Source organism: Eschrichtius robustus, chromosome 4 (genome assembly GCF_028021215.1).
Source record: "Eschrichtius robustus isolate mEscRob2 chromosome 4, mEscRob2.pri, whole genome shotgun sequence".
Classification (NCBI taxonomy): domain Eukaryota; kingdom Metazoa; phylum Chordata; class Mammalia; order Artiodactyla; family Eschrichtiidae; genus Eschrichtius; species Eschrichtius robustus.
Window position 1 is genome coordinate 133,106,611 of NC_090827.1, and position 15,910 is coordinate 133,122,520.

General features: G+C 34.2%; 1 protein-coding gene across 7 annotated transcripts in view; it reads left to right on the top strand.

Annotated features, from left to right (window-relative positions):
• The window catches only part of BLTP1 (bridge-like lipid transfer protein family member 1), a 211,242-nt gene that overhangs the window by 70,397 nt on the left and 124,935 nt on the right, over positions 1 to 15,910 (top strand). For 6 of the 7 annotated variants that reach the window (XM_068543392.1, XM_068543385.1, XM_068543389.1 and 3 more), the window contains 4 exons: positions 4,521 to 4,748; positions 5,546 to 5,683; positions 11,833 to 12,012; positions 14,566 to 14,694. In XM_068543392.1, the coding sequence (XP_068399493.1) occupies positions 4,521 to 4,748; positions 5,546 to 5,683; positions 11,833 to 12,012; positions 14,566 to 14,694 (675 nt within the window). The remainder of the gene's footprint in view (positions 1 to 4,520; positions 4,749 to 5,545; positions 5,684 to 11,832; positions 12,013 to 14,565; positions 14,695 to 15,910) is intronic. The other variant, XM_068543387.1, reaches the window with a different exon arrangement.

The window sequence follows — 15,910 nt, forward strand, 5'->3', positions numbered from 1 at the left end:
TTGTGGAAACCTATAGTTTGTTTGCTTTTTACCTTTTCTTCCCCTAGGGTTTTAGAGATTCTTGAAAGAGTAAAGAAGTAATTCTTCAGTTTCAAAGGGAGGAAACACACACACACACACAAACATATTTTTTTCTCTTGTGACCATTTTTTGGCCTAAAATATTCTTCAGATATTATTTCTCCCAATATCTTATTTTCTTGGGATTGCATGGGAATGTAAAGGATCTAAGATTGAATTTTCAAGCTATAGTCTCCCAGAAGAGGCTGAATTATATTTTAATTTAAATATAAGCAATGATTTAGTTATCAGGTGTAGGCGGTTATATTGATATAATATCAGTTTTGAATACTACTAGAGAAGTATTAACTCTGTTTTTGCATTACCACATGTACATTGAACCTCAATTTTTTTAACTAAAAAAATTGCATAGTAATACATAAACAAAAATAAGAGGACTATAACAAAGAACACAGAGAAAGAAAGACATACCTTTGTTTTAGACTTCTTTATAAATTCTGTTCCATATGCGTTACCCATGTTGGTAGTTTATTATGTTTTGATGCAGGCTATGCATTACAGACTTTACAACAACTTTTTAGTAGTGTCAAAAGTTTGTTGTGCTAAATATTTGTATTTATATTTATCAAGTTAATTCAGAACTTGTATGAAGTGGCTACTGAAACAAATTTAAAATTTTTAAGTTTTGACATATTTTATAAAATAATTTCTAACCCAATGAACTCTCTGCTTCCTTTTATTAGGAATATATGTCACATGTAACTCTTTAAGTTGTTTGTTTTTTTTGTTGGTTTTTGGCTTAGTGTCATGCTGACATGGAGATGTTATCCTGTCTTAAATGTCCCTTACTTTTTTTTCATTAATTTTAATGTATAACTTATGTTCTACTTAGGATCAGTGTTAGAACTTCAAACTTTTTGGAAGTTAGGTTTGACACATGTATTATGTATGTATGTATATATAAAAGAAAACAGAGAATATGAAAACTCATGTAACTGAGATTATATTTTTCTTAGTTATTGAAATTAAACATCAAGAAATTCTAAAGGATACATCACTAGAAAAAAAAGAATTGCCCTGTATTTATTTGACTGTAAAACTGACTTCCACAAAATCCACAATAGAGACTAGGCCTGGCATTATTATTACAAAGAATTCTAAGAAGAGTATTTAGTGAATGTGCATTATCACTTATGAGGACATTTTATGGAAATGAAAGGTCTTTTGAAGATGTAGACTACATAGCAACTCTAAGTGCCAGCCCAAAGTCCTTTCAGTAATATTAAAACTTCATGTCATTTCTTATGTTGCGGACATAAGGTTGGATAACAGTACCCCTTATATTACTTTTATGAATTGGCTTCTGTTAGTCTTATTACATTTATTCTTAATGGAAGAAGGAAATCTGAATCTAAATAGTGATAGCATATCAGTGGTGGCAAATAGTAACCATGGATTAAGGGTATATATGACATATATGTTTTTCTTATTAAAAAATAGTTTTCATGGGGAATATAGCCATTGTTTTGTAATAACTGTAAATGGAGTATAACCTTTAGAGATTATGTAAAAAATAAAAAATATTAAAAAATAGTTTTATTGGTCTTGAACAGAAGACTGGCTATCAAGATTTAAAAAAACAATATTGGAAACAGAGTACTTGTAGGGCTTTTTTTCCTTCATTTCTGATTTTATTAGCTGTCTTCTAACTATTGTTGATAATACCTGTTTTTTCTTTTTTCTTTTTTTTTTTTGAGGAATGAGTATCATTGGATAAGTATGAATTTTTAGCTGGGGAAAAAAAATGACAGTCTTCTGTTACTTAAAGTAGGTTACTTGATACTCATGTAATAAAATATTTCTGGGAAAATAAAATTTCAGAGGACTCCTAAGTAAACTGAAAATGTAGTTTATCATTCTTAAAGTCATAACATGCTAAAAACTTGACAAAGGAATACATTTTCCCAATTCTGTAAGCCAATGGTTTTTTTTAGGGTTGTTTAAAATGGAAATAGGATTTTTATTTGTATTCGTAAATATTTGTGTACATTCACTAATGTTAAAATATCATAAAAGTTTGCCATAATATATTACTACTTGCCAGATACTTCGATCAACCTTTTGGTAATTTTTTTAGTGAATCCTTAAGAAATTAACTCTTACAGATGGAACTCACATATTAAAAAACCTCACAAAACTTAAATCAGACACCAACATTAAACATTTAACATTAGGCTAACTTTTAAAGAGTTATGATTTAAAAAGTACGTTTCATTGATAATATTCAACAGGTACAAATGTGTTAACGCATAAAAGACTCCTAGTGTTTTTTTGGTTTTTTTTTAAATCATTTTTCCTACTAATTCTAAACTTTTTTTTTTTATTAGTTTTCTTTTTATTTATTTTTATATTTTTATTTTTGGCTGTGTTGGTTCTGTGCGGGGGCTTTCTCCAGTTGCGGCAAGTGGGGGCCACTCTTAATCGCGGTGTGAGGGCCTCCCACCATCACAGCCTCTCTTGTTGCGGAGCACAGGCTCCAGACGCGCAGGCTCAGTAGTTGTGGCTCACGGGCCTAGTTGCTCCGCGGCATATGGGATCTTCCCAGACCAGGGCTCGAACCCGTGTCCCCTGCGTTGGCAGGCAGATTCTCAACCACTGCGCCACCAGAGAAGCCCACTCCTAGTGTTTTATAACTCTTTAAAAACAGTCATTGACACATTTAATAAAACAGCAAATGTCTTCTATTATGTTGGAGAGTCAGTAATCCCTAAAGAATCTGATATGAGTTATTTCTGTTTCAGATAATTAAGCAGAGATTGGTTTAGTAGCAAATTGAACATTATGCCCAAGAGAATCTTTTTCCTTTAATTGTAGTAATGTACAGGAATCTTTTTTTTTTAGGGTTAGAAATTGTAAGAGACTACAAGGGAATCTTCTAAAAATAAGAGATGATTAGGCTAGTATTATTAAAAATTAGCTAAAATAAGTATAACATTTCTAATGATTTGTTGGTAACTCTTAGTATGTTGAAAGCTATTAAACATGAATAGTATACATTGACTCCTTAGATAAGTTGTGTGGAGGGGAGGTAGGGCAGAGATGATTAGGTCTGGAGGCCATTTGCAGGTAAAATCACCAAAGGAACTTCCATTTTCCACTTGTCTCTGGACTCCATGGCCACTGCAAACCTGATGAACCCATCTCCAGGACTGGGACAGCATGTATGTTTTGAAAAGGCTTCTCAGATGATCTGAGAGAGAACTACTGCTCCAAATACCTCTAGGTTTTTAATGTTGATTGAAATCACTTAGATATTTATTTTGAGTTTTAAAAATTTAATGTTGGAATTCAGGATAAAAACCAATATTTATTTACCTTTCTATTTGTGTTTGAATTTGTCCATGCTTCGGAGTTATATAAGCACAATTAAATCAAGCAGGTTCGAAGTAGGACCTGTATTATTTAGAGGCAGATAACAGTAGAGAATAGAGGAAAAAGCCCCAGTTCTGCAAGTCAGTATATTTGGGATTTTAATATTTGCCCTGCCAGTAATTAACTGAATGACCTTAAGCCCTTCAATATCCTTTCCTATGAAAGGATATTAATTGGCCATATATCCAGAATCCTAGCCAGAAAATAAATATGTCAATAACCAAAACGCAGCATTTACCAAAATACTACCTTGGTTTTAATATTGAGCAAATGTAATTAACAGTGTTAATTGGCATATTTTAACAACTTTTTGATTACTACTGACAGATCAAATAGGCAAAATTTAAATTTGGAATTAATAGGAAGAAAAAAGAATTTCAATTAAAAAGAAATTTAAATTCTGATGCAAAAGAAACCAGATATTAATTGTTGAAACACTTCTGAAATTGGAATACTTAAGAAACCAGGATGAACCGTGTGAAACGAAGTTTTGGTAACTGTTTATAATGTTTTTGTCACAAGTAACCAAAATGGGACATTCTTATTAAAGCTGTTAAAACATTCCTGATAAATATTCCAACTGTAATATATAAATTACAGATTTAGCTAATTGGATTTAGCCAAATTGATTTTTAGTGAATTGATCTGCTTCCCTCAAAGGATATCTCTGGGTATTATTACCGCAGAACTCTGAGAAGCACAGATTGAAAACAACTGAAGCTTTCAAATCTTCATGGGTTTCTTTTAGGACCTAAATTGCAAGTTTTTGCTATAATCAGAGGTAGTGTTATCATGAAGCTTTACTACAAACTTCTGTAACTTTTTGTGGGTTTCTTTTTGCTACGGAATATTTATTTGCTAAGCAACCAAGTAAGTGGCTGCTTAAATATATGTAGTTAAGTATTAAGTGGGTGCCTTAAATATACGTATCTTGTTTTCATTTTAAGGAAATAGACTGATGCTTTAAAACAGGTTAAAGAATTGCTTAGTTTACAAATTTCAGGCTCCAAGGTGAAAAGTTATTGTTACATATCTCTTTTGATGGCAATTTATTCTTAATATTTGTAGGAAAACTACTTTGGGGAAGATGACATGTATATGGATTTTGAAGAGGTTATTTCAAGTCCTGTTCTGTCACTGTCAACATCATCCAGCTCTGGGTGGACTGCTGTTGGGATGGAAAATGACAAAAAAGAAAATGAAAGTTCAGCCAAGTCAATTCATCCGCTTACTTTGCGTCCTTGGGATATTACTGTGCTTGTTAATTTGCACAAAGTTCACGGGCGTCTTCCTGTTGTAAGTGTTTACGTGTCGAAATAGTCTGGAGTTTATTATGAAATCCACTCAGCGTAGGAAACTGTGTCTGTGTGTGCACACACTTACATAAAAAATTCACGTTCAAAAACACTTCTGAATTTATCCTTTTATCTTTATAAAAGCTAGTTTATTATTTTCTTCATAGTATAATTACCCGATCACTGATAATTTTCCATTCTGTTTTTCTTCTTTCACTTTAGTTCCTTCTTTGCTGTTCTATATAAGTTTAGAACATTTTGCCATGCTTTGAGTTGCTGGGTTTATAGTTAGCCTGATGGATGTCCTAGGACTTCACATTTTTTTAGCCTTTATCTCTAACTCCAGACCAGTCTGGGATGTTAGACCTATTACAAAATCAAGATTCAGACTTGACCCTGGAGGTTGAGTTGTGTCAGAGGTTTGGATTCAGCACAGTATCCTGGTTTACTCTAAAGGATGACCCTTGGGCCTCTTGGGGCTGACTTGAAATGAGATTATATTGTCCAAAGAACCCATGGCCATTGGAGCCAGGCCAGATGGGGAGGGTGTGGCCCTAGAGCATTGTGCTGCATACTGGGTCCATGTCATGTTCCTAGGGTTCCACGGGAAAGGAATCACCTCTGGTGCTTAGTGAACCTAATGTCTTTTTCTGGGTACAGAATACTTTTTTTTTGTCAGTAAGCACTGTTTCTCCTTTTAAAATATCAGTCTTTTAATTGTATAAATGTAATTTTTATTTTCCTGTACTTCCTTGGTCTTTATCTGTATCTTGATTATGGTATTTTGCTTGACTTTAGCATGGAACTACTGATGGCCCTGAGTGTCCTACAGCTTTTTTGGAAAGACTATGTTTTGAAATGAAAAAAGGATTTAGGGAGACCATGCTGCAACTTGTCCTGTCACCCCTGAATGTGTTTGTCAGTGATAACTATCAGGTAATGTGAAACTGAGTTATGGTAGAGACTTAGAGATTTATTATTACTATTTTTGGGGTCAGAACAATGTGTTAACTTCAGAGCATGGAATATATAGCTCTTAAAATTAGGGACCTTTAGTTTAACTGTACTAAGCAGTTTTGTATTGTGTGTATATATATGAGAATTGTTTCAAGAATCTTAGTTTTTCTTTTTTTTTCTCTGCTTATTTCCTTATTTATATGATCCCAAACAATTATATTTTATATCTGTTGTTTTTAGAAATGGAAAGAAATACTTTCTAACTTTCTCTTATGCTTATGGAAGGGAAAAACTAATTGTATACAATGTTGGTAGATGGTGTTGAAAATCGCAACCTAAGTGTTAATATTAACCAGTACCATAAATCTTGAAAACATGCATACCTACATGGTCAATGATTTATTCTTTTCATCTAATGTACCTACCAGATACTTTGTTAATTCCTTCAAGATATTCCTGAGGCTCTTTTGGAAGTGAACTGGTGACATTCATCAAATGGGAATATTTTACATTCCTGGGTAGATTATTACTTTATTATTATTATTATTTTTTAATGCCAATGGCTTCTCTTGGCATCTACCACTACTTTAAGGCTCTTTCCTACTTTTAGTCAAGTTGTGTGCTTTAGAACTATGATGGTTTTTAGTACAAAGCAAAGTAAAATTATAAACAGGAGGATGAATCTGACAGTGAATCATCAATGAATGATAACTCACTATGGAGTCTATGTAGTAACTGATCATCTTATTTAAAAGAGCATACCCCTTTTCACTCTTTTGCCATAACTGACTATATTTTTCTATTGTAGTAGCTAAAACTTAACACTTAATGTATGATAGTTTTTGCCACAGAATGTGTTTCTTTTTTAAAAACTTTTATTTCAAAAGAATTATAGATTTATAGGAGGTTACAAAGGTAGTACAGAGAGTTTCTGTGTTTCCTCCATGTTGATCTTTTACATAATTATGGTATAGTATCAAAACCAGGAGACTGACATTGGCACAAAATGTGTGCATAGTTCTGTGTCATCTTATCACGTGTAGATTTGTGTAACTGCCACCAAAATCAAGATACAGAACTATTCTGTCATCACAAAGATCTCACTTGTGTTAACACTTTTATTTTAACTTGTCACATGAAACCTTAAAAATAACTCTTGTCCTTCTCTCTCTAATTAGTGGGTCATTAGAATTGGTTGTTTTTTTATTTTGGGAGGCAAGTGTTTGGAGAGGCAGCCCATCTCCTTTTTTCAATCTGTTGAGGAGATTAATAAAGGTAAAAGGGAAATATCTTCTTATGGCTGAGTTCTGAGAATCTTAGGTGAGTATCTCTGGTTTCTTATGAGTACCTGGTGATACTTCAACTTCTATTTTAATCACTGCATTCTCAAAAGACTTTAGTAGATATAAAAAATATTTTATTGAGTTTATTATGGAAGTTCATATTAACCCTAATTATAGAATTACTGGCAAACTTGTACAGAGACTGAAGTGTAAAGTGCGATTTATTTGGTGATAAGAAAAGGAATTCAGGGAGTGGAGATATCAAGGCAGTAGTAGAAGTCTTAGTGATGTTTTGTTTCCTGGGTGGTTAACACTTCATAATTCACCCCGAAGACAAGCATAGTCTATACACATTCTCTTGGAATTTGCTTATCTACTGAATTTGCTTACATTTTGTAGTGCTAGCATTCCTAAGAAATATTTTCTTCTTTTGTCTGTATACTATCTAATACTCTTTCATGGTGGGAAGCTTCACACTGTGACTGCCCTCAAGACTCAGTTCTGGGTCACTCACCTGTAGCTGCTTATTTCTGGTAGTATTAGTCTTAGTGCAGAACTTCAAGGTTAAGGATCTAATGTGATGGGTCTATTATAGTGTCTGACTTATGAAACCACACACTTTTTACTTGATCATCTTTTGATGTATATTAGGTTTCTAGGGCTGCCAAAGCGAAGTACCCCACACTGGGTGGCTTAGAACAACAGAAACTTATTCTTTCACAGTTTTGGAGCCTAGATGTCTGAAATCAGTGTGTTTGGCAGGGCCATGCTCTCTTTCAAGGCCGTAGGAGAGGATCCTTCCTTGTCTTTTCCTAGCTTTCGGTGGTCGCTAACAATCCTTGGCATTCCTTGTTTTGTAGTTGTATCACTCAAATCTCTGCCTCTGTCTTCACGTGGCATTCTCTCCATGAGTCTGTGTGTCTAAGTTTTCCCCATACAAGGACACTGTTCCTTGGATTAGGGCCCACTGTAATCCAGTTTAATCACATTTTAACTTGATTACATTCGTCAAGACCCTATTTCCAAATAAGATCACATTCACAGGTACCTGAGCTTAGGAATTGAACATGTCTTCATAGGGGGCACAATTCAACCCACTAAACGATGCAAGCCGTAATAAAATTTAGAATAGAATCTTTATTGGTGTACCAGGTAGGCTTTACCTTTAGGACAAGCCAAGATCCACATGTTTGTTTTTGTTTTTTTTGGCAGTGGGTGGTGAGAGAGGGGATAGAATCCAGGATGATGCCTGGTTTTTGCCTTGGGCAATTAACTGAGCCAGTGGGAGATGAAGAACACGGGAGGAGGAGCTGGTTTATAGGGGAAGATTATGCGTTTCTGGGCATGTTGGGTTTGAAGTACCAAGAAATCAACCTTCATTTTCTAGTATTTTCCAAAGAGTGAACTTCATTGTCTTTGAGAAATAGCTGAGATAAACTCACCTAAGTGTCTGTGTAGGTACAGTGGCATTCAAAAGTCATAAATAGCTGACTTTCTGATGGTACTCTAATATACTAACAGCAGATGCATATGTGGGCCCTGAACATTCTTGGAAAATACATTTGGATGGTCCCTGTAATAACCTATGTGGCTAAAAATAATAAAAATTGACAGGCTGGGTCGCAGTGACGGATAAAGGCATCATGCCCTCAATACCCCCTGTCTCGTCTGCATGAACCCCTCCCCCCCCAACTTTAAGGCCAAATGCACTTTATTTTCTTTTGCCTTTTGACCCCTTTCACCCATTTCCCCCACCCCCTACTCTCACCTCTGGCAACCACCAATCTGTTTTCTGTATTCTATGAGCTTTTTTTTTAGATTCCACATGTAAGAGGGATCATACGGTATTTGTCTTTCTCTATCTTAGTTATTTCACTTAGCATATTGCCCTCGAGGTCCATTTATGTTGTTGCAAATGGCAAGATTTCCTTCTTTTTTTATGACTGATATTCCACTGTATGTGTGTGTGTATATATATATACACATATATATGTATATATATATATATTCACCATAATTTCTTTATGACTGATATTCCACTGTATGTGTGTGTGTGTGTGTGTATATATATATATATATATACACATATATATGTATGTATATATATATTCACCATAATTTCTTTATGACTGATATTCCACTGTATGTGTGTGTGTGTGTGTGTGTGTGTGTGTGTGTGTATATATATATATATATATATATATATACACACACACACACACATATATATGTAGGTACATATATATATATATTCACCATAATTTCTTTATCCATTCATCCATTGATAGACACTTAGGTTTTTTCCATATCTTGGCTTTTGTAAATAATACTGCAGTGAACATAGGGATGCATGTATCTCTTTGAATTAGTGTTTTCATTTCCTTCGGATAACTACCCAGAAGTGGAATTGCTGAATCATAACGGCAGTTCTATTTTTAAATTTTTGAGAAACCACCATTATTCTCCATAGTGGATGCACCAATTTACATTCCCACCAACAGTGCACAAGGGTTCCCTTTTCTCCATATCCTTGCCAACATTCGTTATTTGTGTTCTTCTTGATGAGAGCCATTCTGACAGCTGTGAAGTGATATCTCACTGTGGTTGTGATTTGCATTTCCCTGATGCTTAGTGATGTTGAGCATCTTTTCATGTGTCTGTTGACCATCTGCATGTCCTCTTTGGAGAAATAGCTATTCAGATCGTCTGCCTATTTTTTAAATTGGATTGTTTGTTTTTTTGCTATTGAGTTGTGGGAATTCTTTATATATTTTGGGTATTAGACCTGTATCAGATTTATGATTTGCAAATATTTTCTTCTGCAGGTCGCCTTTTCATTTTGTTGATAGTTTCCTTTGCTACAAAGAAGCTTTTTAGTTTGATGTAGTCCCACTTGTTTATTTTTGCTTTTGTTGCTTTGCCTTTGGTGTTAGATTCAAAAAATAATCACCAAGCCCATGTCAGAGAGTCTTACTGCCGATATCTTCTTCTAGGAGTTTTATGGTTTCAGGTCTTACATTCAAGTCTCTAATTCATTTTGAGTTGATTTTTGTATATGGTATAAGATAGTGATCGAGTTTCATTCTTTAATATGTGGTACCCAGTTTTCCCAGCACTATTTATTGAAGAGACTCTCCTTTCCTCATTGTATATTCTTGGATCCTTTGCTGTAAATTAATTGACCATATATATGTGTGTTTATTTCTGGGCTCTCTATTCTGTTCCATTGACTTATGTGTCTGTTTTTATGCTAATACCATACTGTTTTGATTATTACAGCTATGTGATAGAGTTTGAGATAAGGGAGCATGATACCTCCAGCTTATTTTTGTCTTTTTCAAGATTACTTTGGGTATTTGGGTTTTTTTGTGGTTCTATACGAATTCTAAGATTATTTCTTCTATTTCTTTGAAAGATGCCATTGGAATTTTGTTAGGGATTGCATTGAGCCTGTAGATTGCTTTGGGTAGTGTGGACATTTTAACAATATTGATTCTTCCAAGCCAAGATCCACATGTATTTTTGAGCTCAAAAAAAGCTATCAAAAACTTTATACTGAGAATTATTGAATCTCAGTGCCAGAAGTGATCTTTATTGACCATCTTCTCCAGCTGCCTCAGATAAAACAGAAGGGAACTGAGGCCTGGAGAAGTTAGGTGATTTTATATACTGTCACACAGCTTAGACGAAAATAAAATTTAAAAATGTGTCAGAAGAGTTTCTAGATCTACTGTTATAGTCACAATTTGAAGTGACCTTTTAAGAATTCTTTATGAATTAGATTTAGCTCTATTCTTAAAAACACTTTTTTATGAATGCAGTTCCCAAAATTTGTGTTGAAACAAGGAACATTAACCCTGTAAGATGGCCTGCACACACACACACTAAAAAGACTGTCATGGTAAAATTAAGATAAATAATTTCAAGTGTAAAAAGTGCTGCAAGGAGAGGAATGAGGTACTTTGGTAGCATGTTAATAGTCTTAAGATAAGAACATGATAAAACTTGATTTTAAAAGATCTCTGTGGTGGTTTTGTAGAGTGTGGACCAGAGATATGTAAAAGGTAAGGCTTGGGAGATCCTGGCAAGAGGTTGTATTATTTGGACCAGGATGATAGCAGTGAAGCTGGAAGAAACTAAGTGCATTTGTGAGAGATTGGGAGGTAGATTCTATAGAAATTGGTGACTGATGGGTAGGGCATTACCAAACTTACTTGATTCTGTGTTTCTAATAAGCATCTGTGAAACCAGTGTTGCACGGAATACCCTATTTTAGGACATATCCTTTAGCTTTCTGAGTAAGTCTTAGAAATTTTCTCATTGAAATGTTGCTGCTTTTTAGTTGTGAATATATAATTATTCTTGTAAGATGAATCTATCCTTTTAATATTTACATAATTCTCAAAATCTTTATGGAAGAGGGCTTTCTTTGCTACTTCCTTGTTTTATGGTCTTAATGGTCTTTGTTCTTCCATGTTATTTTCTTCTTTTTAATACTTCAATCTCATGATTCCTGCCTTGTCACAAAAGATTGGCCTCTTACATTCCCTCTCAGTCAGAATACTTGCTTCTTTTTATTCACTGAGGCAGTTACCAATCAGAGATCGGCATTGTTTTTAGGACTTTGCTGTCTCGCTTTGCCGTTGGGCTCTTATGGATAATGTCACTAAAGAAGCTTAACACAGACTACTTTTATGGGTACAAGGTTGTGTTAGGAGCTTGTGGATCCCAAAGTCATATTTTCCAAATAGCATGTTTTTACCTTTTGTCTCTGGGAGAAAAAGCAACTAGCAATTATAATGCTGATTTTTCTTATGCTTCTTACAGTCTTATTATTGTTTTCAGCAGCGACCCCCTGTGGATGAAGTGCTCAGGGAAGGTCACATCAGTTTGTCAGGTCTCCAGCTGAGAGCACATGCTATGTTCTCAGCAGAAGGTCTTACTTTGGGAAGTGATTCCTTAGAATACGCATGGCTAATTGATGTGCAGGCTGGAAGCCTTACAGCTAAGGTCACAGCACCACAGGTATGTTCTCAGTTCTCAGAGTGCTATCTCCTGACTTTTTTTTTTTTCCTTTACTCACCCACCTCCCCAAGAATAGGTTATATGCCCATTTGAATGTTCATTTTATTTCCACTTGCCATTCAGAATTTTCTTAGTAGTATATGAGTCAGAGACAAGTTTCACTTTTCTGGGCCACCTAAAATTGACGGGTGTGATGTTTTATAGTTCTGTGTAATACTTTCAAGAATTCAAGACTTTCTTTGAGAAAAACTCAGGATGAGAAATTTCTGGAAATCAAATTATATATTATTAAAATTACATTACTTGTCTCTCCACTGTTGGAACAATCTTGTTTTCCCAGTACACAGAATAATTTTCTAAGAACTTTACCTTCTTGTATATTTCTTAAGTAGGATTTGAAAACAGCATTTATACTATTAAGGTGGCATGATTCTTTACTTGTGATGTCCCAAAACAAGATAAAATCATTTGAACCTCCACTTAGTGATATGGATACTGGTTTAGAAAAATAAAAATGAATTTATTGGTAAGAAAATCTGGTCTAGGGTGCTAGTTGTGATCCTTTTGGATAAACTCTCCTTCCCACTCACTGTCCCACTTAGTCTTCAGGGGTCTCAGATGCCTAAAGGGTTACAGACAGCCCTCCCTATCCACAGGTTCTGCATCCACAGGTTCAACCAACTGTGGATTCAACCAACTGCAGATGTGGAGCCTAAGGATACAGAGGGCTGACTGTATTTAGTTCTAGAAATGGACCATTGAAATTTAGTCAAATGTCTATATTACTGTAATATTTCACCTGTTGAGCCATATACAGGCATACCTCATTTTACTGTGCTTCACAGATTTTGCTTTTTTTTTTTTTTTTTTTAACAAATTGAAGGTCTGCGGCAATGCTGCATCAAGCAGGTCTATCAGCACCATTTTTCTGACAGTATTTGCTCAATTTATGTGTCTGTGTCACATTTTGGTAATTACTGCAATATTTCAAACTTTTTCATTATTATTACATTTGTTATGGTAATCTGTGATTAGTGATCTGTGATGTTAGTTACTATTGCACAAAGATTATGAATCATTGAAGGCTCAGGTTAGCATTTTTTAGCAATAAAGTATCTTTTAATTAAGGTATGTATGTTGTTTTTTTAGACATAATGTTATTGTGCACTTGATAGACTACTAGTTACTCGTAAATATAACTTCTACATGCACTGGGAAACCAAGTATTTGTGACTTGCTTTATTGTGATAGTCACTATATTGCAAATTTATTGAGGTGGTCTGGAACCAAACCCACAGTATCTCTGAGGTATGCCTGTATTTATAATGTGCGTTTCATAATTGGTGTTTCAAAAGATTGGAATGTGGTAGAAAGGTACACACTCAGTTTTTAATAAAGAGTTGCAGAATGAGTGTGAAATACGTGTAATTTAGAGGTAGGTAGTGGCAACAAGCAGGTGAATAAAGACTAGATACCTTGTGTATCTGAAGGAAATTGTTGGAGGGCAGCAAAAATTAAGATTCTAGAAATAGTAGGAAAATGAATGGAATTGAAAAGGGATATTTTATATATAAATGAATGGAAAGAAATATATAATAATGGGTGAAAACAAATATTCATTGCTCAGTAGCCTAATAACTATCTTCTTCTTATCTGCCATTTTCTGTCTCTAAATATACAAGTAAAAACTGAAGCATATAACAGAACAGTTTGTTCCCAGCAAGCATGCAGTGAAGCTGTGCTGACCCTCCAAGACTGGACACAATTCCTTTAATCTAAAGATTGCTAGACTCTCATATAAGTTGCCCTTATTAGAAGATGAAACATTTCTCTTTCTTCTGCACTAGAATCATGGCATCACTGTTTCCTGCAAGGTTCATGAATCCATAGGTGCTTTTAGTGTTTATTCCATTCTTTGTATGTTTTAAAAGTGAAATTCATGTTTTCTGAGAGTTCAAGATATGTACTTTTTCGGGGGGGGGGGGGATAATACCATGTATACCCCGTCTCAGTGTTTATTGTAAACTAACCAATGATAAAATTAAGGTTTTTTTTTTAAACTCAAGATTTGATGAAAAATTGATATATACTTACTTAAACTTCTATTCATAAAAGTTCTTCAATCTTCAGAATACCTGATTTTCTAAAATTGTAGCTTAATAGATATAAATTTCACTTCAAAGCTTGGTTTATTATTAGGTAGAGAATTTTAGGTGCTTTTCTGTGCAGAGGGTTCCGATTAATCATATAAGAAGAAAGATATAACCTTGAAAAAAATCACTTGCTTTAGAGGTTGCTGAAGTTGAATTTTTCAGTTGAAATGAGTTTTCATTTTGGCAATGCATTTTGTCATTCACAAATGAAAAGTAACACAAGCTTATAAATGATGTCAAGGCAGAAAAATGATATTGGCTAACAAGTAGATTTTGTAGCAGGTATAAGGCACTGTTTGGATTCTTTCAAGCTGTATTAATATTCTTGATAAGCTTTTAAACTCTGAACAATTGTTTAGAATGCTATCAGTGTTGTCAACCTGTCATGGCTTATTTGCAGCTGGCTTGTCTCTTGGAGTGGGGACAGACGTTTGTTTTTCATGTTGTTTGTCGGGAGTATGAACTGGAAAGACCAAAATCAGTAATAGTATGTCAGCATGGAATTGATCGTCGGTTCTGTGAATCCAAGGTATGTTAACAGATGTGTTAGCAGTATTATAAACATTTATGGCTTTTTTCAAAATGAAAGAGATACCAGCTTTAAATCAACTACACACAGCATCAAGTAAACACCAAAGTTCAGTTTTTTTCAATTACTAAAATTATTTTGAAAATTTATAGCCACTTGTTATTTAGTTGTAAATATCTAAAATCTGAGGTAATTATTAAAACATACATTCACAAATAAATGGAGATATTATAAAATTATGTCTTATCTCTTACTGCATTATTATACTGACTCTTTGGGATATGGCTGTGTATTTATGTAGAAGATTTAGAAGTTGGAGGAAGAAGGTTAAATTCCTTACATGGCATTGTTTGCAGACCCTTCTGGAACATACATGTTCTCCTTTAACATGATTAGCAATGTTGGGCATTTGCCAAGTTTCCTGACTCCAGACCTTACACTCTTTCTACCACATTGCACTACCGCGACTAAGGGTCATTACAGTACCTTCAAGAGGGGTGTAAAAAGTAGATAATAATGCCTGAGATCATGTACAGGGGCAGAGAGATGCAGAGTGTTATTTTGTAGTAAACACTGTTCCTTATGCATTTAGGGTGGGGAACATTTTTTAAGTATACTCCTTTGAGAAAACCTGGAAGACACTGCAGTTTCAAAAAAGAAAAATAACTTACCCTAATTCTACAGCATAGAGATAGCCATTGCTAACAGTTTAGTTTTTCTTTCTAGTTTCTTCTCTATGTGTCTTTCCTTTCTTTTTTCTTTTGTTATACAAGCTATGTTTACTATCATATTACTGTGAATTGGAAGTAATTCATTCTGCTTTTAATTTTATGTCCAAGAAAATCTGTAACCTGTGCTAATTTACCATCAATAAAGGAAACAGCTGTAATTGGTGATAAAATTATTTATTTTCTTGTTATAAACACAATGCCAGGCTCCAGGGAATTGGTTCCTTAGTCATTAGTTTCTTACCAATAATTTGTACATACGTGTAGGTATCTCCTCCCTCTTTTTTTTTTTTTTTTCCTACTAATACTCAAAGCTTTTAAGTTGTATTGTAATTTTAAAAAAATCAACTTCACTGAGGCATAATTTACATACAATAAATTCACCCTTTTCAAGTTTGAGTTTTGAGAAAAGTTATATATACTGGTGTAACCCTTACCACCAATGAAGATCTAGAACATTTCTGTCACCTTAGGAAATTCCTTTGTGA